The 27,517-nt window shown below is 39.1% G+C and overlaps 1 protein-coding gene and 1 long non-coding RNA gene across 2 annotated transcripts in view; one reads left to right on the top strand and one right to left on the bottom strand.

The window, feature by feature from the left end:
• Window positions 1-7,567: 7,567 nt before the first annotated feature.
• On the bottom strand, window positions 7,568-8,385 carry LOC141925225 (uncharacterized). Its single transcript, XR_012623782.1, has 3 exons — window positions 8,266-8,385; window positions 8,066-8,116; window positions 7,568-7,699 (listed from the first exon to the last, which is right to left on the bottom strand). It is a non-coding gene; the product is annotated as an uncharacterized LOC141925225 (long non-coding RNA).
• The window catches only part of KCNH7 (potassium voltage-gated channel subfamily H member 7), a 238,713-nt gene continuing 218,859 nt past the window's right edge, over window positions 7,664-27,517 (top strand). Inside the window, exons 1-2 of the mRNA XM_074828980.1 lie at window positions 7,664-7,785; window positions 9,690-9,920. Of these exons, the coding sequence (XP_074685081.1) occupies window positions 7,710-7,785; window positions 9,690-9,920 (307 nt within the window). The 5' untranslated portion in view covers window positions 7,664-7,709. The remainder of the gene's footprint in view (window positions 7,786-9,689; window positions 9,921-27,517) is intronic.

Below are 27,517 nucleotides of genomic sequence, written 5' to 3'. Positions count from 1 at the left end.
ATTTTATATACTTCATTCTGGGACATATCCAAATTTATCAAGGTTACTGCTCTCTGACTGAGGTCTACAAGGTCTTTGGGGATATATAACACTCTTAGGAACAGTGGAAACATCATTCTCAGGAAATGCTTAAGCTGGACTAAACATCGGAAACTATTTATAGTTGGTGGAAGTAAAAGGTTTTTTTCTCCCTAAACTGAATTTATATTTAATTTTGGCTAGTTAAGTTTACTGCAATTTCTGGACAGTTTCAGTCTCTTCTCTTGTACCCTTTGACCCTGGATTATGAAACTGTCTCTCTGCCTCTCTTCTTCATATCAGACAGTTAATTTCTGGTCCATTTATACTTCCATCTACCTGTTCTCTCTCTCCCTCTGTCTGAGGCTGAAAAATACAAATAACTATAACCAGCATGGCACAAAGGGTTCTAAGCAGAAGGGAATTAAATTTATCCAAAATTATAACAGAACAGCCCAAGTAAAGGAAGGAAAACAAAACCCATATTTATTTATTAAAATAAAAAATCTGTTAAGATTATTTGTACTGCCGGGACAGTAGTGCCCAAAAGGAACCACTTTATATGCTTCAAAACTGCATTTTATTATCTTAAACTGAACCTGTGGTGGGAAGAAATTTATATATCATTACTGATTGAAAATACATTCATTCTGATATTGTCCAAAGGAGATCAAAATTCTCGCTGCCTCTCGGTCACTCTCAGGCAAAATGTCTAACATGAACCAAGCTCCTTCAGAGCAGCTGCTGTGCTTTTTGCCCCTACAGCTGTTCAGCATTGCCTCACTGTCAGCTGCTGCAGGGCAGGGGAAAGGAAAAGAGGAGCTCTGGCTACCTACTCCTTGTTAAGCTAGCAGCATATGGGAACGCTATGAGAGCAGAAATTCTGTTGCCATGGTCTGATCCAAGGAAAAAGGCTGAGGAATAGAAATAACCTTCTTCATCTTGTGACCTCTCTGAGGTTAACCCCACCAGCAGAGAGGTATGATGCCTACAGAGCTGGTTGGGAACAGTGATTCCATCTTGTGAAAGATTTGATACGGCACGTTTTTAGTTATTATTGCTTAGAAATGACACAGGTATAAATTCTCTGTGAAAGGAAATTGTGTCTGCACAGAATGTGCTGGAGCTACATGCCCTGAAGATCCTAGTTCAGGCTATCTCACCTCATGGTTTTCTCTGAGGACACAAGGCCTGGAGCCCTGCTGCAGTTGAACTAGAAGGAACTTCAGCAAAACCAGAAACCTTGCAACTTCAGGAAGCTCTACACCACTGCCCTACCTTTCATTGGCATTAGGATGAGAGCCAGAAATCACCATAAACCTGCTCCGACTACAAGGTGCACTTTTCCATCATTATTGATAAAAACACACGCAGAATGTGCAGACGTAGAAGAAGAAATCCTAACTATACAGTTTACTCAAGGGAGAAGCTAAGAAAAGGAATGAACTTCACCTGACAGATGGCAGTCCTATCACTTAATGTTTGAATACACTGTGGAGAAGGCAGTGGAAACCTGGGTACAAAGAGAATTAGTTTTAGAAATACATGGATCTAGCTAAATGAAAAATTTACAGACAATAATTTACTTTTTTTATGCTACGGCAATGAATTTGCTCCTTTTTCCAGCTCACTCCATATTTGTTAAGCATATTCTTCTAAAGAGACCAAACTTAAGATATGTGATCTAGTCATAATCGTTCTTGCATGAACTATTATTCTAAAATATCATCCCTGGATTTCTGTTATGATGGAAGACAGATTACAGAGAATGCTTGTATTTATCTTCAATTACATTTCCTGTGGCATAGAATTACTCACAGATATATGGAGCAGGGTACTGCTTTTGTAATATTAAAAATCCTCTATATATAGTATAAAGAAAAGAATAAATTAATGGAAGTATGTTTCATGTCTTGCCTAATTATAATCAACGTTCTTTCTTGAATGACGGCTGCCAGAATGACGGACATAGCACTGTAATCTAGCTAGAAAATCTTCGAGAGGCACAGCACATGCTGGGGTCATCTCTGTCACTCTTAATTGGCCAGAGGGGGTCAGCACGGAGTAGTCCGAGGCACCCATTACTGACCAAGAACCCGGGGAAACAAGATGTGCATCTAAATAATGTAAACCCCCAAAGCAAGAACCCACACCAAAACTGTGGCTTAATACGAGCGAATGAAACCCTGTGGTGAGACAGAGAGATATTGAAAGAGTCTCTCAGAGGAAGAAGTGGAAGCCTCATTGCTTGAATAATTTAAATCCTAAATGAATAATACAAACGCAAATATACTGAAGGGAACGATCCACTGGCAGGGCATTGAGTTGATGGATATATTGATGCTTTTTGTAATTCTGTTTTCATGACCTGTACTTGCTACTTCCAAAATGATCCTAAGTCATGAGGTTTTGAATCCTAAGGCATTCTAACATAGCACATAATAATGGCAATGTATACTGTACAATAACAAGCTTAACTTTTTATGAGCCCTTCCAGAAAAAGTTAAGTTGCCTGCTGTCTTACTGTTTTGCCATGTGATGTTACCTTTATCAGCCTATGAAATTTAGCTCACAGAAGTTCTGCTATTATAGATTTTGCATTTATAATTCATATTCTTGTCATCAAATTACAGTCCCTCAGAGAGAATTACATGTAAAAAATACATTGAATGAAATCCAAAATAAGTGTAACATAACTCTTTTTCTGTGCTACTGAGGGATTAAACTAGCTGTAAAATTAACTAGAAATTTGTAATCACTTTTTAGAGCATAATTTGGTGCAGACACTTCTTTTGTCTTTTTGTGATACTAAAATCTTTATATCCTTTCTCCCATTGAGATATCTGAAGTCCTGAATACTAATAAGACCCATAGGCAGACACAAGGAAGAAGTAAACCCTAAGGCCAAATACAATAATCACCTCTGTGCAATCTCATTGACATCAGTGGTCTTGCCAGAAATAGGAGCCTGTTTTTTAGAGAGTAAAAGTGGAACACAAAGTAACCATAATCAGGCCTAATTCAAGGAAAATTTTGTAACAACAATAGTGAAGTATTCCCATTTTGCTTTGTAGGCAGCTGTGTAGACTGTGGGCTGTAGGATTAACAAAGATTTACTGGTCCTGGGGCATCAGTGCAGTGCAAGCAAAAACATGTTATTGCTAGGAGGAGCCAGCTCTGGCAGCAGCAGCAGCAGCAGCAGCAGATGCCACCACAGCACCCTGTACCTCTCTCAGCAGCGTCAGCAGAGATTTGCTGTTTGGCTGCTCATGATGTACAAACAGTGATTTCTATCTTCTCCAACAGAGGTAATTTGGCAGTCTGTTGTCCCAGGCAACTGCATACTTTCCCTGTGCCTAAAGCTCAGCCAGTCATAATCTAATTGATGATCATTATTATAGTGAAGGATTAAAACAAAATCTAGAGCTATAATTTGAAATTTTGGGAAGACATTAAACAGAAAAAAGACAAGGAAGCAAGAATGATAAAAACCAAAAGGTGATGATAAGAGACATAAATCTGTCAAGGAATCACAAAGGCCGTTTTAGCACAAAATGGGATTCAAAATAAAGTTTCAGTATTTCACTTGACAGCTCTGAAGACACTCCCAGCCTTATTTAAAAATGGAAGCATATGTAGCATAGATGGATGAATAAATGTCAGGGTATCCAGGATATACATCGCAAAAGCAACACAGATATCCCATGTTAGCTGGAACAATGGGGGGAAAAATAAATAAACAAACAAATAAAACCAAACAAGAACTATCAAGGTTTAATAGTATATTGCTCCAATACAAAAAGTGTTTCTTCAAATGGGAATGCACTAGTAAGCTTCTGTCTACAGGAGAGCAAACTGTAGAATCACAATAATGAAATGCAAAACATAGCACTTTGAAAAGTAACAACATATGGTTAAAGATTATTTAAGATGAAAGAGGAAAGACATTTCTCTTATGGAGAGTCTCCTGGAGCATCAAAGAGTAAAAGGCATAATTAAGTATGATAAGACTGTTGGACTAAAACTGACTGTCTCCTTTAGATTTTTTTCATCAAAAATATGATGGGAAATATGGTTAGAGCCATTTCCCCAGAGTTATCTTTTCCTAACAATAACAGGTTCAACTGCTAAATGCCAAGATGTTGAAACAGGTCAACAACACATCTCTAGGCACATATTCCTCTAAATTCTCTTAAGGAACTTGAGAAGGAAGTAGTTAAAATCCAGGCGACAACCTTGAAACAACTATTTCAAAATTAGCTGCGCTCCTTGAGGCCAGGAAATGCCACATCTGATTTTGCTGTAAAGCAGCAGCGTTCGCTGGGGAGCTATTGCTGGGCTGTGGCGAGGGTGGTACCATGAGGGACAATGCCACAAGGGGGCAGAGGACAAGGGATCAGTAGTGCTGGGTGGATTTTAGCTCCGGAGACACCCTCCCTCCCTATTTTGGTCTCTTGCAGAGCTGACAACTGTACAACTTTATAGATAAAACATGTATTTCTATGGCATTCTCCATTTCTTTCATCACAGTAGAGAGGCACATTTATGATGAATTCAAAATTTCCCACTTGCATGCATATTTTTCCAATCAAATGCAAATTCTTTCACATTACTTTCTCTGCTTTAGTGGTAAATTGTCCAGTTTAGAGATATTTTCCTCTTGCACTTCTCTCACTATTGGCTTGCCACAGAAAATTATAAAGCATTATGCACAATGAGTATTAAGCACTCCAGGAGCAACAGATCATCTACAAGACTGCAGGAGTGTAAATCACCGAGATGAAAGATTTTCTGATACCACCTATAGCTCATCCCATCATTCTTGTGAATTCATCCCCTGCTAAAAACACATCTCAGATCTTGTCTTTCAGCAGCAGTTATCTTATTTTGACGAAGGTTATCTTGATCAGGTTCCAAGCCAAACAAGGTGAAACAAAAATAAAAAATGAGGACTCTATTTAATGTATATTCATATAACCAACATCAAACTTCAAGCTACCATCAGGAGACAGAACAGAAAAGGTCTTCCACAGTCATAGAGTTCTGGCCCCTGGTGTTTCAATTTTCAGGCAAGCATAGTGTGCCTCTCAAACTTAGCATTAAAAGACGGGGCTTTAGTGAGATTTGATTTTTTTTTTTTTTTCTTTCCTAAAGCACTGGGCTCTGGACTCTACTGGCCTTTAGTTGATCTAGTTTGCTACTAACTGTTGAATACTAGAAACAAACACTGGTTGCTCAGTACAGGTCACAATTTTATTGTGATTATTTTCTATTACAGTTACAGAAATATCAAAGTGCCATTTTTTAATGTAAAAATGAGAATGAAGTCACTGCTGGCCGTTATGACTTGACTAGATGTTAGGTATTATATAAAGTGTTAAAATAAATATGCTCCTCTCACTTTGTGTACACTAGTTCTTTGGGAACTTGAATACATTTTCAGGGCAATATATGTTCTTGGTCAAGACAAAGAGCGGAAAGAGAAAAATTCAGCCTGCGGCTTCACCCATCTAAACAACATGAAAAGTGAAGAAACATATTGTAAGAGTTTTATTCTGTAGTTATACTTCTCCAAATATTATGATTAAAAATAATATATAGCTGTTATTCCTTTGATTCGTACTGCTGAGTACAGAGATTAAAACATTTGCTTCTGTAAATAAGTAACACTCACTTCCTAAGACTGATTATGTATCTGATTACATATCACTTAACGTAGCTGAGGCTTTTTAATTAGTATACAGTCAATTACTAAGCAGCCTTTTAAATACAATTTATGTATATATAAATGATATTTTCAGACATCGTTTACAGTTGTGTAAATCCAGAATGATTCCACTGAGATTAAATGAAATTAGTCCAGAAATGTACCCAACATACTCAACAGACCTCTAATAAATATAGAGGATGACACACGGTATCAGTGAGACAAAGGCCACACCTGAGAACAGCCCACGGGAATAAGGAAACACCTGTTTGTGTTGCGGAAGAACAGGTGGGAGGCGGTGGTTTGCCGGCTCAATATCCTGTGCTTGCGATTACAAAGAACGGTGAGCAGGTGCCTCTCTTTTTTTTTTTTTTTTTTTTTTTTTTTTTCCTGTGAGTTTATTAAGAAGCCGCCGCGGCTTTGCGCTACCCTGGAGATGCCTTTCCAGCACCGCATGGCTGCCCCCAGCTCCCTCCCCGTATCACCTCGCCGAGATCCCCCGGTGCTCCCCGTGCCCGTGCTGAACGCACACCGTTCTGCCTGCCGGGTGGTGCAGGAGGCCTTAATTACAGCCTGAAAATAATACTCGCTTCCCCCGGGAGCTTCCCCGGTTGTTCCCGTGGGATGGGAGCAGCCGAGCGGAGCGGGGCGGGGGGAGGCGGCGGCAGGCGCTCCCCGGGCCGGGCCGCGGCGCCTCCGTGCGGGGCGGCTCAGCACCACGGGCAGCTCCGGGGGGGGGGCGGGGGGCGGTGCAGTCCCGACCCCGGCGGCGGCCCCGGCCCCGGCGGCGGCGGCGGGGCGGAGCCCGGCCCTGAGACGCAGCTCCCGGGCCGGGCCGGGCAGGGGCTGCCTGCCGGGGCTCACCCCGCGCCCTGCACCCGCGGGGACCCGGCGCACCCTCCGCGCCGCCCTCTCGGTCCCCGAGCGGAGGCTCGCACCTGCTCGGCACCCGGGGAGCAGTGCCCGGCGCCGGGGGGGATCCCCATTTCCTGGCAGGAGGGGTGCGTGGGGCAGGGGGAAGTCCTCGTCTGGGTGACTCCGCGGGAGGAGGGGGCGCGCCCTTCCATCGGGGCGGGGAAGGATGCCGAGGGCTCCGGTGGTCTCTTCCCGCCCCCCGCCCCCCGTCGCGCAAAATCGCCCCCCACTCGCGCCTCCCCCCCCCCCCCCCCTCCCCGCCCCGGGCGGGGCGTGTACAAAGCTCGCTCCCTCCCCCGGCCCTGGCAGCGCCTGGGGCTCCCCGGCGGGCCACGCTCAGGGGCCGGCGGTGCCGGGAGGGCGGAGAGGCTGGGCCGGCCGGAGGTGGCGGCCCCCCCCCCTACTCCCCTCCGCCAGCGCCCTCGGTCCCCGCTGCCCCCCTGCAGCCGCAGCGGTGGGGGATGTGGCACGTCGCGGTGCTGCCGGGGTGTAGCTCATTCCTGATGCCGCTGTTTGTCGCTGAGTTTTGAAGAGATTTATTGGCTGGCTCTTGCTAAACCACGCTTGAGTAATCCGAGCTGCTGCGCGCCGTGGTGAAGCCCGGAGGGGGGGAACGTCACTCCCTCTGGCAGCGGAGCAACATTAGTCTTCCAGCCCTCTAACCATCACTACAGCGTCGGAAACTGCCGGGTCACAGCCATTTGCTTTGGAAAACTGGCGATGTTTGGTGCTAGAGATCGATTACCCTTGTAATCTTCCCCCCCACCTCCTCCTGCTTACCCCACCCCTACCCGCCCCAGACAATAGCGTCCGAGCTCCTCCAAGAAAAAAATAGAAAAGAAAGCAAGGAAAGAAAAAAAGAAAGAAAAAAGGAAAGAAACTGGGGGATGGATCTGGCTCCAATAGGAAAAGCGTGTATCTAGAAGTGGCGCTAATGGGAAGAGATTTCCGAGCTTCAGAGGACGATGATTTGTCACAAAGGGTAGCTGGCTCGGTGCTTTGGGCTGGAGCCGTGTAGGAGATCCTTGGAGAAGTCATTGTGCACAGAAAACCGAAGACCTGTACAAACATGCCTGTTCGCAGAGGTCATGTGGCACCACAAAATACATTTCTGGGTACAATCATACGAAAATTTGAAGGGCAAAGTAAGTTCTTTCTATCTATTTTGCTACTGTAGTTTGATTCTGCTTGTGACTAAATGGACAGCAGCTCCAGACTATTTTAAGTTTGTAGCTTGGGAAAAAAAAAAAAAAAAAAACAAACCCAGAGGTAAGGATGGGTTCCCTGGCAGGATTAACATTATTTTTAATCTAGAATACAGATTACCGACTTGAATTACTGGGTTTTTCCCCTCACTGTCTCAAGGAATAGTTTTTATCTTTGGCTGTATCCATACTGTATAGCTATAGAAGTTAAATCTCTTACCTTCTTCTGAACCGGTGAGCAGAGTGTACAGTCTTGCTGCCTGTGCAATGTCTAAAAATAAACTAGTTTTATTATTATTGTTATGATTGTTATTGTTATTAATTATCATTGTCTTTTCAAATTAAAGCAGAACAGTCAGACTTTGATTTAGAGGAAACAGATAATATGCAGAGGAGTTATTAAAGGGAAAATACTCTTACCTTGTTGTCATGACTGCATTTTAATATAGCTGTCAAATATTTCTGCTTTGTTTATGGAAGCCTAAAATATCTATCAAACCAGTGCAATACATCCTCAGGGATAGTCCGTGAGATCTTTTCCAATGCAGCAGTTTACTACCTGTCGAGAAGGCTGAAACGGAAGTGTTTTTCCTGGCTGGAACTCTAGTTTACTGGTAACAGTAAGAAGGAACACTTGATGCTCAAAATGAATTTAATTTAGAAACAGTAGTTTTGATATATGTACATTTATTTAAATATTTAGCATAATTTTAGTATCAGTCTGGTGCAAACCCTTACAGCTAATTCCAGTTCATATACTTCCTTATACTTAACCCATGTTACCAATTTAATTTTTATATTATTTGAGAAAAAAATACAGATGGTGTTTGTAGTCCTAATTTATCTAAATGCTCAGTCAGTGTTGCTACTCAAGTAAAGTTTTTATGCAGTAAAGTGTATGGATTTTGAAGAGAATAAAGCACTACCTAGTAAATAGGCAAGTGATAGTGAAAGTTCAGCATGTTTGAAAGACAGTAGAAAAAGCATGAAATCTATATTTTTCTCTCTAAATATTTCACTGTGTTCAAAGACAGAATATCTTTAAAATTTTGAAGCCTTGTACTACTAACTTGGTGTCACGTAAAAAGTCTTTTATGAAGCAAGATACCTACTAGTGTGATTAAGTAAGCAGAAATTCATGTTATTAACAGTAAATGTATCAAAGCTGCACAGTTATAATTACAACGGGAATAGTGTTTTATGGTGGTAAATAGAAACAAATGGAATAACAGTTGAAAACTTTTGAACCCTTCTGTCAGGTGAGGGTTTGGGAAAGGATGATGGACTGAGGCACAGAACTTCAGCGGACTGTCCAAAATGTTTCCAACATCACTGACTATATAATACTGACTATAAACTTCTTGTCATTCACCTCAATGAAAATCCCTACAGAGTAGACTGAGCTGGTTGGCCCTTATCCCAGGAAGCCCTTCACCTGAGTAGAGCCCCTTTCCTGAGGGTCCACTTCCCTCCCCCCCCTCCCCCCCCCCCCCCCCCAAAGAAGCTACTAACTTTTCAGGGACAGGACAGGATGGTGCGCATCACCCGGGTTTCTGTGAAGCTAAAAAAGACAAAATTTTGAAGTCAAAAGGAGTTTTGCAAAACATTTGCATAATCTGGTTTTATTTCCTTAAAAGACAACTATCTTCATCTTTAATGTATTCTAAACTGATTGAAGTTTCTTTAAAAGCTATGGATCAAATTAGCTACATTAAATGACTGAAAATCTCTGCATTTCAGGCACCCCAGCGAAAAAAAGGGTTGTTTAGCATCCATCCATGCAACTGACACTTTATGAAATGTTGAAAGAGTACTAAAAAATGCATCACTTTCTTTTATTGCAGATAAAAAATTCATCATTGCTAATGCTAGAGTACAGAATTGTGCTATCATCTACTGCAATGATGGGTTCTGTGAGATGACTGGGTTCTCCAGGCCAGATGTCATGCAGAAACCTTGCACCTGTGATTTTCTTCATGGCCCAGAGACCAAAAGACATCATATTGCCCAAATTGCTCAAGCGCTGCTGGGGTCAGAGGAGAGGAAAGTAGAAGTCACCTATTATCACAAAGATGGTAAAGTCTGTTTTTATTTTCAAGACCTTTTGTGTGTTTGGGATTGGTAGAAGAAGTGTGTATGATCTGCTGGCCAGACCTTTTGCTGGAGTAGTGGTGTCATTTCTCTGAAGTTCAGTGAAGTACACTTATGTATACCAGTAAGGGAATCTGCCCTGAAAGTGGTGGGTGTATAGAGTATATCACTGTACACTAACAGCTGAATGAAGCTAGCACTGTGTTTGCAACTCTTGAACAAAAGTTCTCCTCTCGGTTGTAAATCTCCTAAAGTAAAGAGCCCTACAACAATTAACAGATAACACAAACATATAGGGAACATCCTATGAATGTTGATTTTTGTGAACTGTTTCATCTTACGGGACATAGGAATCATGTATCAGTTTCAGGGGGCTTAAGTCTGCCTGCCTCACAGTTGGAACCATACCTCGATTTAAATGCGGTATTTTACTGGAAAAAGTACAACAAAGTTAAAAGTAGTAAAAATTGGCCTATCATGAAGAAAGCATTAGCTTATAAAGAAAGGGATGCATCTTTTTCAGAGATAAGATATTGTGAAGTTGGAGGACCTGCAATTGAAACACAGAAGTTGTCCTAGAATTATGTTGTCAGAGTGAAAATTTTGGGATGGCTAAACTATGAAGAGTTTCCCTGTTGTTCAGTGAAGACTCAATACATGAAGAATGGCTAAATCTGCTATGCTGATGCTTTTTTACTGTTAAGAGCATAAGATGAATAAATGACTGTATTTGCAGATTAAAAAATGCATATGCATGAAAATAATTATGACACATAATAGTTCTATACAGGGTTTGGGGTTTTTTTTCTAATTACCCAGGGTTATTGACAGAAACATCCGTCTTTCAAACAAACCCAAGTAATGGACAAATGCAGTGTACCTTATTCTGTCTCTTGCTGTGTACACTCTTGGGAGAAGGAAAAGGAAATTCATATTCAAATGCTGAGCTTAAATTAGTTCTGGAGAAGTGCCAGTGTGTTGTTTGCATCAATTTTAGAATCACATGCAGTGGATGCTCTCACATTTTAAAGTCACAGAGTTAAACCCTGTTCTCAATAATTGTTCTCAATAAAATGTTGTTATCTTGGAGAGACTTAATATTATTTTTAGCTTAGGCTGGTATAATGCAGATAGGACTCAGGCCAGTCATTCTACCCACGCTACCAATATTTAAGCATTTTCTTCTTAGCACATTCTCAGTAGAGTGCTTTATTCTTAGATCTAGTTTGATGGTCTGGAGCAGATTTTGGTCAAGATTTGTTGTTGTAGCTGTGCCTTGAACATAGATTTCTCTGGAGACCTGACACTTGTATGTCTTTTACACATCTAGCTTGTGTTTGTGTTAACTTGGCATGTGTTAAAAATAATATTGCAAAAGGAGAATGTCATTGCTAACTTTCACAGCCATCAGCCTGGAGCACTGTTGTGAGATCTGGTCATTTAAAAGTGCTTCCGGCTCCCAAGATATTAGGAGGGAGGGAAAGGCGCTTAACTAAAGTACTATTTATCTGTCAATTACCATAATTATATATTTTTTTTAAATGCTGAATTCTGGCATCATGCAACACACCATAATCTGTCTGAGGCAAACCAAACTAAAACTGTCCGTAAGAATTGCCATATCTTTTGTAAATAGTTTTGAATTTTGAAGCACGTTATAAATGAGAGATATGGATTATTCAGTGTAAACAATCTTGTGCATAAGGGTTCTCAGTAGCTTCACTTCTGTAAATAGTTTCTTTAAATTACTAGAACATATGTTTGAAGGTTAAGGAATTTCAAAATCTACAGACAACAGTTCTATACAAATTTGGGTTGAATTCCTCAAAATTTTACCGGTTAAAATGTGAACGGGACTTACCATGTGCACTAAATGAACTGCTAAATTTAAACAAATACGGGTGACTTATTTTGAACTGTAAAAATAATTTTAAAAATCAAGTCAGTGATTACAGGCAAAAATTGACAAAATTGACAGGATATCCAAAAACTGACAAAATTGACAAGATAGGTCTGACACCCAAATGCATAAATGTGTGACAGCTTGATCATTTGTATATACAGACTTTTTTGTTTCATTCCACATAATGTTCAATTTCTTTACAAAATGTGATAGAAAAATCTGAAGTTTATGTGATATGATAAAATTGAAACTATGTATATGATGGATATAATAAATGTCAGTAAACATATTCTATAGTTATTCTAAATTACTGAAAAGATATACTTCACTTTTCATCTTCACTTCTTCACTAACTTCACTTTTTCAAATTTGCAAATTTGTTTTTGCAATATACAGAGTGTATATACACATGCTATATATACCATACTCTGTATATTATAACAATGTACAGAATGGTGATACCTAACAAGGACTTCCTCCAGGTTCTGAAGTAAAATGAATTTAAAGAATTTTCTAAAAAATCTCAGAGTTTAGTGTCTGGTCAGTGGCTTATTTTGCAGGGTGTGCTGTGAGTGAATATGAGAATATTTTAAGAGGTCAATACCAGCACAGTTAGAAGAAATGTAACTTTCTCCATGTGAGTAACCCAAGTTACTCCAATGGAACTACTCAGTCTTGAAAATTTGAATTGACATTATATTTCATAGCCACCCATTGTATAATATTTAACATAATACTAAGCAGACAGAGGAGGAAGACAGCTCAGGAAGGTGTGAATTGCTTGAGGTTCCACCAACAGGAGTTTCTGAAGACCATATTACACAGTCCTGAATAAATGCCCAGTGAATTGCAAATAAAACCCTATTCCACATCACACTATCATTTACACTACATAAGCTACTGGTTATATTAAAAACTATTTTAATATTTCAAAGTAAAGCAAATGTCAGTGGGATCATATATACCCTCACTTATAAAGCTAATCTGTCATCAGAAGTCCAGCAATGCAGATATCAGAAAGGGAATCACTCTATAACTAATGCTTTTTAATTCTAAATACCACCTCACATAGTTTTAAAATGTCACAGCTTTAAATTTCATCTGAAAAGGAAATTCTTGCACTAGAAAAATGGTATTGCATTAAGTACTGGGAATTAGGATTCTGCTGTTCTGTACTGGTCTATAGTCCACTTTTCTAGATGAAAGGAAGTGTAAGATTTTGAGCATCTCGATGATGTAAGACTGAATGCTGCTGTTTGTTCACTGCTTTAAACTTTAGGCCAGATCACACGTTTGAAGAATAGGGGACAGAAGGATGGGAGAAAATTTGTAGCAGGTTGATTTTCAGAAAATGTCAGTTGCCTTAAACACGGCAGACAGAAGATAGAGTGGTCAAAGGAGAAAGCAAATTTGATGTATCACAGTTTTATAAACATGTTACCTAGACTGGGCATGCTTCCCTTTTCACTGTGCAGTGTGGGGAGGGTGCAAAGGAGAGGGGGAGAATACTTGTGATAGCTTTGTGTAATTGTTTAGATGGCATGGAAATGGGATGCCAGTATTACTTATGCATGCAGCAGGCCCTGTCCCAACCACACTCGTGCCCTATATTCACAGAAGTTTGTAACATTTTCAGCTAAAGGCTTTACTAGCTCCTCTTGCAATATTTGTATCAGAATAAGATTGGTAATATAGCCTGCATTTGGTTTCAATTTCTCCTCACTCTTTTTTTCCTTTTAGAAGGGCATTTACACAATCCAGGCAAAGTTCTAGTCCTCTGTCCTGTTAGAATAGTGCCACAGTAGGCAATTACATAGTTATCAAAAGAATTAATTACTACTGAGAAAAATGGCTAATGGGAACACATGGACACCAAAACAAAGGGTCCAAATTTATAGGTTCTCATCACACAAGAAGCTCCACAAACATCACTGGCTGTACTTATGGGATTAAAGACCCAGTAAATTTCTTTTTTAATGTAAATATCCCTTTTTAAAATGAACAATAGATAAATACAGAAAAATCACAAGAACTATTATTATGAAACAGACTTTTTTTTTTTTTTTTAAAGTCTTGCCCATTAGGCATTAACATCTGCTTAATTAAAAAATTGTACTCTGATATCAAAGTAGCAGTATAGTATATTCCTCACTATCTCACAACTTCATTTTCACAAATCATATAGCTATATGATCTGTATTATAGTTGAAGGTAAGACAATGTTTATACAGAATATCAGTTCTTATTTTAATAAAGTTAGTTGTGGTGAAAATGTTTGACAGCTCTTCCTTTGAGGACTCCAGTTTGCAGTTTAAGTCATTATTGCATAAATCATTCTTGACAGATGTAAAATATTGCTTGAGGTGGTAAAGCTGTAAAGCTTTTGACATAACAAATGTAATTATTTGGGGACTGAGAATGGATATATGATAATCAGAAAGGATTGTATCACACTAAATACTTTTTTACTTCTTACTCTACGCTTTGTGGACAACAGTGGGCTATATCTAAGCTTATAGAGTATAACAGTTGAAGGGAGGTAAGAAGATCATTTAAGCTTATCCTATCCACATCAGATATTCTACAGATAAGAACCACTACAGAAGAGTATAGGTTTGAGTAGAGATAAGCTTAAGCAATTATTTGCAGAGTGTTTACAAACCTCACAAATTACTTGCCTCTTACCCAGTTTGAGAAATGTAATTTGCTACAGTTGACTGCAAATTAAACATATTTGCATTTTCGAAGCACATTAAGATTCCAAACTAGTATTTTAAGGTCTTTTAAGCTCTTTTTTGAGGATAAGAAAATAAATGTGTAAACATTGACAAAATAAAGTGTTCTTAAATAGAAAGATCAGGACTTCATTTAGAAGGTCATAATCTAGACTTCAGTTAGTATAGGCATTTTATCACCTGTTTGTGTTCTATAAACGCTGTGAACCTACCAATCAGTTAAAAATACAACTGAAAAGAAAGACCCTTGCATGTGTGTCAAGTCCCCTTAGATTAGCTCTAACATGAGGGTCAGCAAGTGCAGTCTTGACTGTAGATTCAGTGCTTTAACCAGAGCTGATGAGAAGGGTCAGTGAATCAAGTCACTGTCTAATACCCTGCTGCTGTAGGAGTTTTTGGTTTAAGAAATACTATCTGACTGCATTTTGATAAAGCAACTGTTACCCCCTCAATAAAAAGCTGTCCGAAAAACCTGTCTTAATGCAAGTTTTTTCCAAACATCCTTAAAAAAACCCCAACTTGGATCAAATCCAGAATGTTACTGAAGGTGTTGAACTATTGGAAATGGATGACCTTTTTTATGTCTGTGGTGTAATTAATACTTGTCCTAAGAGACAAGACTATTCCTTGTCCCATTCAGTATTGTTGTTTTTGCAACAGGGAGCACCATCTGCAGCAAGCCGATACATCAGTGATCAGAATATCTCATTTGCCCATCCCTATTCAGTTATGGCTTCTGTGCCTGCCCAGAATTGTGGGTGGGTCACTTCTTTTTCACATTTCACATGGGATACCTAATGATTATCATAAAGCAGCTCTCAGATATACTAAGTAGGTTTATTTATGGACCAATTTCAATCATATTTTTAAATTCCTTGGCTTTCCAATACATTCTTTTTTCTTCTCAGGTTAAGATGAATTTGTTTTCAGTAAGAAGGGGGCTTTTCTAGAAGAACATTTATTCCCATTCATGTATGCCTGCTAATGAGAGACAGTATCTGAATAAAAAGGAACAATTAAATTTCCTTTAAAATTATTCTCTTTCTCAGTGTTTAGGGTCAGAAAGGTATGAGTAGGTATATCTAATTTTAACAAATAATGAAGAATACAACTGCTGTTAGTAGCTATAAAGCTACTGCATCTTTAACAGAAAAAAACCCAACTTACTCAGTTTGGAAAAATCCCTTCTGACAGTTTTAAGTTCTTCCACAGCACAAATAAAAAACCTGCAGGCTAGTGGATCAGGAGTCGTCTTTCATTTCAGTACAGTATCCAGAGGGAACTATTCTGCCACTGGACTTCCATAGTACAGTTTTATAGCAAGATTCAGAAAGTCACAGGGTCAATTTGCACTAATCAAGGGACCCAAATTTCCCCTGCTTGAGCTACAAAGAATCAATGATTGCTGACTTTCAAAAAGAGAGTCCTGCAGTGGTAAGAAAGGTGTCACATTCTGGAGTCAAATGGCACTAGAAGGTTATGATATGATACTCACACTCTAAAGTTTTTCTAAGCTGTTTAGAATGATAATATCTTATGGAGAAGAGTTTCATCTTTTGATTAGGCATTGCCAGGCAAAGTTTTTACCTGCTTTGAGTATGCTTCTTTCAGTTTTAGTGAAAGCTAAAGACAAAAAGAACAGAATCTGTCAGTCTATTTTTGGTGTGGTTTCACATGATTTTATTGTATCCTCTTTCCATCTTCAGTGTGCATACTTTCTAATGTTACATTTTGATAAGAGAGTTATTCCATACTCCTAATTAGCATTATCGACTGCTTCTTTCTCTTCTCCACCAAATTGGCCTATATATCAAAAAGTGATGTAGCCCATCAGGCATCATACCTTGCAATAGATGTGGGGGAAGAGCAACTGTTTTTCCAACAGCAACCTTATGCATATCTGGTATTATACAAACTTCAGAACATCACTGTTTGAATAGTACCAGTGTTGACATTGGTGCTGTTCTCTCTGGTTTCAAGCAATGGAAAGAGAATAGTGGTGTGGATTAGATTTTATCTTAGTGGTTTCAAGTCCAGTTTTACAGTGCTCCCTATATATTTGACCTAGTGTATGACTCAGTCTATGTGCTAGACAGTCCATATTCTTCCCAGTTTCCCAGCTAAGTATGGAAAAAGCTTAATCGAGCAGTATAGGATTCAGAGTTGCAAGACCAAGCTGACTATGGAAATTGTTAACTCACTCTGGAAACCGCATATCTCAAAAGCAATCAGAACTGTAGCTGTGAACCTAGATCTAGGCAGAGCAGATACATGACAATGACAGCGGGGTAATGTGGCTCTATAGTTACACCTGGTTTCACAGTATCTGAAAGTTCACGTTTCTGAGGTGAGAAGTATTGGTGTAATAATTTTGTATAGCTTGAACTTCTTAATTCCGTATACTGCTTTTGTTTTAAAGGAAAAGGGGTAACATAACCCCCATTTTTAAAAAGGGAAATAAAGATGACCCAGGGAAGTACAGGACAGTCAGTCTCACCTCTGTGCCCACTAAGATCATGGAGCAGATCCTCCTGGAAACTATGCTAGGGCACATGGAAAATAAGAAGGTGATTGGTGACAGCCAACATGGCTTCACCAAGGGCAAATAGTGCCTGACAAATTTGGTGGCCTTCTATAACAGGGTTACAGTGTTGGTGGATAAGGGAAAAGCAACTGACATCATCTACCTGGACTTGTGCAAGGCATTTGACACTGTCCCACACAACATCCTTGTCTCTAAATTGGAGAGACATGGGTTTGACAGATGGACCACTTGGTGGATAAGGAATTGGCTGGATGGTTGCACTCAAAGATTTGCAGTCAACAGCTCAATGTCCAAGTGGGGAGCACTGATGAGTGGTGTTCCTCAGGGGCTGGTGTTGAGGCCAGCGCTGTTTAACATCTTTGTTGGTTACATGGTCAGTGGGATTGAGTGCACCCTCAGCAAGTTTGCTGATGACATGAAGCTGTGTGGTGTGGTTGACATGCTGGAGGGAAGGGATGTGCCATCCAGAGGGACCTGGACAGGCTGGAGAGTTGAGTCCATGCAAACCTCATGGAGTTTAGCAAGGCCAAGTGCAAGGTCCTGCACATGGGTAGAGGCAATCCCACGCACAGATACAGGCTGGGCAATTACTGGATTGAGAGCAGCCGTGTGGAGAACTTGGGGGTAGTAGTAGATGAAAAACTAACTATGAGCCAGCAATGTGTGCTCACAGCCCAGAAAGCCAACCGTATCCTGGGCTGCATTAAGAGAAGTGTGGCCAGCAGGTCGAGGAAGGAGATTCCCCCACTCTGCTCGGCTCTTGTGAGACCCCACCTGAGCACTGTGTCCAGCTCTGGGGCCCCCAACATAAGAAGGACTTAGACTTGCTCAAGTGGGTCCAGAGGAGGCCACAAAGATGATCAGGATGAGGCTGGAGCACCTCCCCTGTGAGGACAGGCTGAGAGAGTTGGGGTTCAGCCTGGAGAAGAGAAGGCTCCAGGGTCACCTTATAGCGGCCTTCCAGTACTTGAAGGGGCCTACAGGAAAAATGAGGAGGGAGTCTTTATCAGGGATAGGATGAGGGCTAATGGTTTTAAACTGAGAGAGAGTAGATTTAGATAAAAGGAAGAAATTCTTTACTGTGAGGGTGGTGAGGCACTGGAACAGGTTGCCCAGAGAAGCTGTGGCTGCCCCCTCCCTGGCAGTGTTCCAGGCCAGGTTGGACGGGGCTTTGAGCAACCTGTTCTCGTGGAAGGTGTCCCTGCCCATGGCAGGGGGTTGGAACTAGATGATCTTTAAGATCTCTTCCAACCCAAACCATTCTATGATTCTATGAAATAACAAACATATTTGAATTATTCCGTAGAAATTAAATTTTCATTTGGAAAGCAGAATTACAGCCATATCTAGTCACAAAATACCTTTTGTCCTCCAGCATTTACATAGATAGCCCATTTCAACTCACAAATTTCGTTTCTATTTTTCTTAATTCTTTAATTCTGTAATCACAGTGAAGAAAGGATACCAAAATTCCATCTGAAAAACAGTCAAATTAAACAGTATAAAGGGGAGACCCTGTTCTCTGTGTTTCATTAACCAGACTCCAGTTATAGATATCATTATACCTACTTTTGATAATGACCTCAATTATAGCACTGAAGTGTTATCCACAAAAAGAATATATTCCAGCTTCAGTATTAACAAAGAGCCATCATGTCATCAAAACCTAAAGATGGTGTTTAAATGTCAACATTCTTAACTATTTCATTGCTGATACTTGAGTGAAAATGACCAGAAGAAAGCTGAGGCCAGAAATCACAGCTGCCTTCAGTACTTCCCTGCCTGCTGAAATTTCTTGCTTTCCTGTCCTTCTTCCTCCATGGTATTATAGTCAATAAAGACCCTTTCTTTTAGATTTTGCCATGGCCTCATTTAAATCCATGATTTGCCACCTGAGACTGCAGTGGAAACTGGAAAGTATTGCCTAAATGGTCAGTTAAGTTTAGAGAAACACAACAAGAGTTTACTCCAAATACTGGAAATTTAGGATTTACCACAATACCCAAATCTTTGACAGTATCAGCTTATGGAATGTTGACCTCTTTAGAGCAAATGCATGGGACTATATAGCAACTGATTGTTTCTGCTGCCAGAAACCCTCCTAAAGGCCTGAGAGCAAGATATTGATACCTACAGATGCAGGACTTGGCTTGTGCAGCCATAGCTTTCACAGAATTAAACTGCAAAGTTTAATTTTTGCAACACTAAAAATCCTGATCTTTAGGTATTGGAGCACTGATGGTAGAGACACGTTATGCTATTGTTAACTAGTATTATCTGGATCTGAGCTGCTGCATACAAAGACAAGTTAGGAAAGAGACATGCAAAACAGACAAAACCTTCCTCCATTTTAATCCACAGGGTAGAGAGGCAGAGATGACTTCAAAACAAGGATAGATATATATTAGGTTCTTTGTCTTATACCTAGGCTGCTTGAAAAGCAGTTAATCATCATGTAAATACGTTTCATCACTAACACACGTGTTCCAAAGCACTTATTCCCAGCTGTTCTCAGACTTTGGAGTCTGTGTCCTTTTATTTATTTCTTAGAGCATTCTCTGCTGATTTTCATTCAAATCAATGTAAGTGTATCTCTGAAAATAGCTTGCAAATTTCCTCCTTTCAAAACTCATTTGTGCCAATCTGCTTTACTCCTTCCTCTCTGGAAAAAATGCCAGCTAATCTCATTAGTATTTTGCATGTTTATGGCTGTTGTACAAGAAAGCATTTCTTTTTATACTTTCAAAAGAACACAAAACTCAGTAGTCCAAAAATCCTATTATCATGGTATTTGAGGTAAAATACTTTTGTAGTTCTGTTTAGTTGCATGAAAAATGGCTTCCAATTCACAAATAAGAAAGAAAGAAAGAAAGAAAGAAAACCTAAAGTCTGTGTCATTTCAAATAATGATAATAAAAGGAAACTATGTTCCTTTTTTCCATCATAAGTGCCCAGCATTACTGTTGCATGATAAAATACACCAGGAATCAATTTAACGCAAAAGTCCATCCAACAGAAAAGACAACACTTCCCAAAAGGACTATTTCTGGAGTTGTGGACAACATACCATATTATGTGAGAGAATAACAGCTTTGAAGTACAAAAAAGGCGTATCTAATAAATCAATATCTGAGCCTTCTCTGTGGATTAATGGAGTGGCTCATGAACTAGTGTGAAAGACAGCCTATGTATAATGTCAATCCTAAACCAGTCTGTGCTGATCCATAGTTCAGAGCATCCTTAGTGCTTCTGTAAGTTATACTGATTGTTTATGGCAACAAGAATATGAGGTGGTATAGAAATGGCTTCAGTGTTTTACCCACAGAGTTTCAAAGAAAAGTTTTGTAGAAGGATAAAGCAGAGTTTGAGTACTCTTTGTAAGTGACCACAAAACTGTATTAAGAAGCTGTTTCTCTTCATCCTAAAACTTGAAAATTGCTTCTCTGGTGTCAGGAGTAGAACTTTGGGTCTAAGAAGCTGCTCCCAAATGCTTAAAAAGTTAGTTAAAACCTATTAACTACTACTGCAACTAAGCAGACTTAGTGTCTGATATGTGTGATGTTTGTAGATCAGGCACTAGCTGCATCCCCGTCCTCTGGTTACTGTTTATTTAAAGAGAGGAAAAGAGGAAGGAATACATGGTCTGCAGACAACTCTTCTTCCTAGCTGATAGGTATACAATTCTATTTTATAAAAACTACTACACAAACGAAGAGTATTACAACTGGGGGAGCTTTTCAATAGACCATGCAAGACTATTTACATTTATATCTGGTTGCCTTTTGATCTCATATATAAAAAAACCCAGATCCTGCAGAGGCAGAATTGCCAGTAGCGTCACAGTCTCTGCAGAACTCAACATATGCAAAACATAATTATTAGCCAGGAAAATACATTCTGTGTGGCTGCTTGTATTTCAAACATGATTTCTCTCACATTTGAATGTGTAAGAGCATTTGTCCCTGCTTCATGGGAACTGAGTGAATGATTTCCTTTTTAAGTAATATTTTGGTCTTAATCCCTTTTCCCTTCACCTTGGGATCATTTTCCTGTAAATAAAAAAAGTTGTGAATAAAGCACTTTATTTCCATTTTCTGAGGAATTTAAGAAAATATATCAACTGATTTTTAAATGATGGGGAAACAATTCTACATGCTTAACCTTATTTGTTACTTTAGAAAGTAGATTATCCAAACATTTTTGCCCCTTAGGGGCCACAGGCACTAAAATATCAGAGGTAGCTAAAGTACCATAGTTACGAAGATCACACTGAGGTTCAGTTACTCCAAGGGAAATGCTGACCTGAACTTTTACATATAAAAGCAAATTTAGGACTAGATTTTCAATTATAGGTATTGTTTCATATATATATTATAAAAGGGTATTTCTGCCTCTCAAGAGGTTTAACAGCCATTTTGAGAAGGTGCCAAAATCACCTCCTACCCCATCATAGAATCACAAAAAACCCCCAAACCCCTGATATTCTATAGTTCACAACACTTTTACTAATAAAGCATTATTCTTATTAAATACATTCAATCACAGGAAGTCTGAACTGAACAGCAAATTAAAGTGAGCTGATTGACTAATGGAGTGGGTCTCTTACCTTAAAAGACAGATTATTCTTGAAAAGTTGACAGTTCCAAACCATCATTTTCTACTGTATTTTTGCACTATACTCCTCTCTTTTCTAAGACAGTACACCAAGTTTGGATTGTAACATTTCCCAGTACAGACAAGAGCATTGTGTATACATAAATAAATGCCACAAAAAACCCCCAAACCCAACACGATCAAGTCCAAGAAATGGATAACGGAGTGAGAATATAAAATTATATTCAACAGGGAACAGTTCTGTAAAGCAATCTTTAACAGGAATTGCACTGAATAGGAATTATTCTTAAATGAGTATCTCAGACCACAGGCCAGGTCTGAGCAAAGAGACACCCTGAGATGATGCAGTTGTGTACATCTCTGTCCTGTCTCTAATAAAGGATAATTTCTAGAGAAAGGAAATCTTTTGTTAGAGAGGATATACGCTGTAATGATCCTCAGGTGCTATGTTAGAATGGGGTTAGAGATGGCTGGGGCTATTCTGAATGGCAGAGGGGCCAAACTGTTTCCTTCTCTTGCCAGAGGGTTAAAGAACACAAAGGTGGAATTAAGTCCTGTTCATCTTTTTCCCATGTAAGGCCTGTATCAAGTTCAGCCCTCAGGGTTTCCAAATTTGATATAGAAAATAGAACTGCTGAATAAGTGACAAAGAAAAAAATATAGGAGGTGTAGTTAAGAAAGTTCTGTGGCTGCTAAGCTCACACTTTTTCCAAACAGAAAAAACTTATAATTTGCAAGTCTCGCATTGGACTTCGTTGTGATAGTTGTAATACTTATTCAGGAGAACCATAAATCAGTGATACAAAGCCTATGCATCATTCTTAAACCACATTGATATTTTAAAAGAAAGCAAAACTATATCTTATCTGAGCATTATTTGTCTTTAACTGGTGCTGCATGTATCATATAATGAACAAGGCTTTATTTCCTCCCTAAAACAAAAACCTCCTACTCTCCAAACATTCAAATAACTGAAATTTCATCACTCTCTAGCTTGATTCAGCTTTTTCAGTGTGTATAATGGAGTCTGTCCTCCATGATCCTGAATACTTGTCAGAGTTACATAAACTTACCAGTGGGAAAATGGACATTTCTGCAAGATACAGTACATCTGTTCAGATTCAACCAGCTCATCTCTAAACTTGATATATTAACCAGGGATATTCTCATAACGTAGTTTAGATTGTAACTTTTTCCTCTCTTGGATTTCACCCTTTGTTTGTGTCTTGTTTTTTAGAAACTGGCACAGTCTGTATAACAAGTAATGCTTTGTTTCACATGGGAATCTTTAAATAGCAATCACTCAGCCGTGTTTGCTTTCGGAAAGCATTCTGTTAGCATGGCACATATTCTACTAAAATATAACATTTTACCATTCCATTATAGCAAAGCAGTCCTTTTGTTAGATTGGTCTTTTATAGTCATCATATTTTCATAGAATCAAGAAGAATTTAGGTCGGGAGGAGACTTAGGAGGTCATCCAGTCCAGCCTCCTCCTGAAAGCAGGAGCAACACAGAATTCAGACTAGGTTGCTTAGGGTTTAGTCCAGTTGAGTGCCAGGATGGAGACCACACAGCCTCTCTGGGCAATCTGGTCCAGTGCTCACTTACCCTCATATTGAAAACAGTTTCTCCTTATACTACATCAGGACGTTCCCCATTTTAAGTTAAAGCATTGTCTATCATTCTTGTGCCATGCACCTCAGTAAAGAACTTGCCTCCATCTCCTGGTAAGTTCCTCATAGCTACTGAAAAGCTGTTATTACATCCCTCAAAGCGGTCTCTTCTCTAGGCTCCTGGCCAAGACCAGTTGCCTCAATCTCTCCTCACAGGACATGTGCTCTAAGTCCATATCCATCTTGGTGGCTTCTGCTGGCCTCATTCAAGTTCTGATCAGCACCTCTCTTGTACTAGGGGTCCAAAACTGGATAAACTCTTCCCACTGTGACCTAATGAGTGCTGAGGAAAGGGGAAGTATCATTATCCTCAATCTACTGGCTACGCTCCTGATGATACAACCCAGTATGCTTTATCCTGAACACAAATGGACTCAAATTTCTCAAGAGATCCCTCACCCAGTCATCTTCTACTACCTTGAACCCTGTCTTCCTTGAACCCTATCTCAAGATACAAATGTCTCTCAGACTGAGGCAGTGAATGTACAGAGTACCTCAGCTTTATCTGCATCCTCTGTCACTAAATCACCCTCCGCACTAAGCAGCAGGCTTGCATTATACTTATTTATTCTTTTACTACTAACATAGCGAGCAACAGAAGCTCTTCTTGTTGCCCTTGATATCTCTAGAGTTTCAAGTCTAGCTCAGCTTTTCCTTTTCTAAGACCATCCCAGCATGCCTGGGCAGTGTTTCTGTATTCCTTCTTTGCAGCCTGCCCTAGCTTCCACCTCCTTTATATGTCTTTTTTTTTTTTTTTGCACTGGAGATCAGTCATGAGTTCCCTGCTGAGCCAGCTGGTATTTTGATACATCTACTCATTTTTCTGAGTATTTGGATTGACTGCTTGTGCTTGAGGAATGGTGTTAGAGCTATAACCTCTGGAAAGTTTGAAGAACTAATGAGTTAGTTACCATATTTTCTCTTTTTTTTATTATTATTAACTCAGTATCCCATATGTAGGTATTTTACACATCTTTTATTACACTAATTGGCATTCTGTACTACTTTTATAGATTCCTCTTACTCAAATGTTCAGTATTATGTGAAGTTCTATATGTGAAATTTTACGTAACTTAGATACTTATACATGCATTAGGAAATCCTGTTTACCTTGTACATTAAAGATGGTTGAAAATGCAGCCTAGATATTGTTTGCCAGAAGATCATTTCCAGATGTCATTACTGATGTGCTACATGGTATAAATTCCATGTTGCTACACATTTTATTATGAGGAACTATATGCTCAGTGTTTTCCTGTATTGGAGGCCAATCTGCCTGGCCTGTTAGGTATCTGCCCAGTTTTCTTTGGGAGATTTTTTTATAGAAACATGTGTTTGAGTTAAGAAGAAAACAGACATTCTAATGCTTATTTTGCCATGGATTACAAACAGCCTAATGCTAAGGATAATTGCAATGGAGTTCTTGTAAGTTTTAGAAGCAGCTAATCAATTGTCTTATACTGGCAGATAAATGCAACTGCCACAGGCAAACAACTGTGGCATCCCTGGCACACATTATTCCACACTTCATTCCCATCATTAAAGATGTGCAGAAAACAGATCTTCTAAGAGAAATATTTTTCATGTCGTGTGGAATTCTTGTAGTGACTTTCAGTAGTGAGCTTGGTCATTGAAACACTGTCTCATCTCAGAAGAAAAAGTTTGTTGTTAACATTTCCTTATATAGGTCATGGCAAAAAGTACTTTCTTATCTATTTCTCTTCTGCCACTTTTTATTTCATATTTTCTTCAAGAAATGATAGATACAGTGATTTGTCCTATGCTCTTTCTTCCAGGTTAGTGACTCAAGGAGATAGAAATCTGCAGTTTCCCTCAAGGGTTAATACTGCCCTTTTCCTTTAGGCCAAAGCCAACTACCCTTCCCCTACTCCTACCCCTACTCTTCCCCTACCCCTACCGCTATCCCTTCAAATCACACAATCAATATCAAAGTGTGCTAACTGCCTCCTGACAGGAGCTCAACACAACTGGCTGCCAGCATCGATGACACTCAGCACCCTGCTGGAGCTGGCCCCTAACTGCTGGAGCATGTGTCAGCAGCAGAGAATCGGGATTCCTTCAGCTTTTGTGGTACTGCAGTGATGTCAGATCCATGGTTTTAAGCAGTGTCCCTTCAAATACCCATAATTCAGGGATGTGATTCCATCTGAGGATATTAAAAAAGATAACTGAGACATGACCTCACCCCAGTTTAAGTCACCCCAGCCGAATCAGATCTGTAACCCATTCTGTGTTTTCTTTCAGTTATTTATATATAGACAAGGACTGTTAAACAAACACAATGTGACAATTAAAGTATATTTAATGAAAATTATTAATGATGAGTTCAACTGCTGTTGGAAGGTGTTGATAAGCTTCATTAAATATACTTCTACTGACTAAAACAGCACTGACTATATTTTTCATTTTATTATTAAAATAAATTTTCTCCCTACTGCTTGCAGTATTTGGGACTTACAAATCTGTTTCATGCTGGATTTTATTTTTAACCATCCTAATGTGATGTTAAAACGTTCATCAATAAAACCTGCTTTACTGAATGTCTAAAAGATATCATCTTTTACTCTCTTCCCATGTGACAGATAAAAGTATCTTGGGGGTGTACAACAGCAGTTCCTGGCATTACATTACCAATGCTGGTCGCCCCTACAACCAATTAATTTGATGATGCAGAGGAGAACATATCTAGCACATGCATTATAATATAGTGGTATGTAAGGATCTCTGATTTGGTCACTTTTTTTATTAAAGTGTGTTTTTTATTTCAACTCAGATGCAAAGCCATTCCTACTTCTACAGTAGTCAATGATGCACATATTGACAGTATAATTGCAATCATTTCTGCATGTAACAGATATAGTGTAGTATTCAGAGTAGCTACTTGTATGTGCTTCATTTCTACATAGGGTTAATTTAGTGAGCATAGCACTGTGACGTATGTCTTAAGTTAAAGGAATAAGAATATACAAATCATTTCTCATTCTTGGACTGGACCAAATTGTCATTGTCAGATTGCCAGTTAATAGACAATTGCAAATGTTGGCTTGTTTTTGTCAAGGAGAATGGTTAAAGATACTTGGCCCTACAAGGCTCGTGTAAAGTCAGAATGTGACCAACAGCCAAAAGGATGGCTTTTCTAAGCCTTGTTTCTGATACTGTGCTTTGCAGAGAAATAGTTATCTTTACAAACAGGTATTACAAACCAGCTTATGCTTATGACTAACATAACTTCAGAAATGGTGTTTACTTCCCAGTTATTTATGGTCTATATCTAAAACAAAAGAATTGTAAAGCCAGCCTCCCAAACCAAGTTTAATTTCTAAGAAGGTTTTTGAATAACTGAAAAGCTTGTGTGTTTTTATTTGGATTTGAAATGCTTGAAAATATTTGATAGTTACGTATTTGATAGTTATATATTTGATATTTAGATATTTGATAAAGGCTTTACAAGTATATGCTTTTTTGAGAACTTGTTGAACAGATCGCCCTTATAATGATCAGTGAGTCCTTTTTAATACACAATATATTATAGTGTACATTTTGCAAGCAATTATGAGAGCAAAATAACTTAGAGATATTTTAAAATTTAAGTAATTTCATACTAACTACAGCCCTAATCTGTAGGGTTGTGGCATTTTTCTTATTCTTTGAAATTACCATTTTCTCCTTGGAACCCAAGATAATAAAAGGGAATATAATACAAGATCTTAGAGATCAGGGCAGTGAGTTCAGCCATGGAACTGCCCAGGTCTATTGGCTGGGAAAAAGAAGTGTATTATTTTAAAGTGATAATGCTAAATATAAACCTTTTTTGAGTACAGGATTGACAATTCCATTAAGACAGCCTAATCGGCCTTTCTGAAGTGCAGCAAAAAGGGTAAGCAAAATGTCTGTCTAAAGGCTACTGTGCATCACCCCAAATTGCTTTTTCCAAAGCCTGCAATGGTAAATTCAGCTTTCAATATTTTAGGCAGCATAGAAGCCTTCATGCATACTTGTGTTGGAGATTGATTGTGTCTTACATTTTATGGGAATAAAATACCAGAACTGTGATGCTGAACCTAGATTCAGGATCAGAATTAACATG

This window comes from Strix aluco, chromosome 6 (assembly GCF_031877795.1).
Source record: "Strix aluco isolate bStrAlu1 chromosome 6, bStrAlu1.hap1, whole genome shotgun sequence".
NCBI classification, from domain to species: domain Eukaryota; kingdom Metazoa; phylum Chordata; class Aves; order Strigiformes; family Strigidae; genus Strix; species Strix aluco.
The sequence above is the reverse complement of the archived record's forward strand: the minus strand, read 5'-3'. Positions and strand labels throughout refer to the sequence as shown.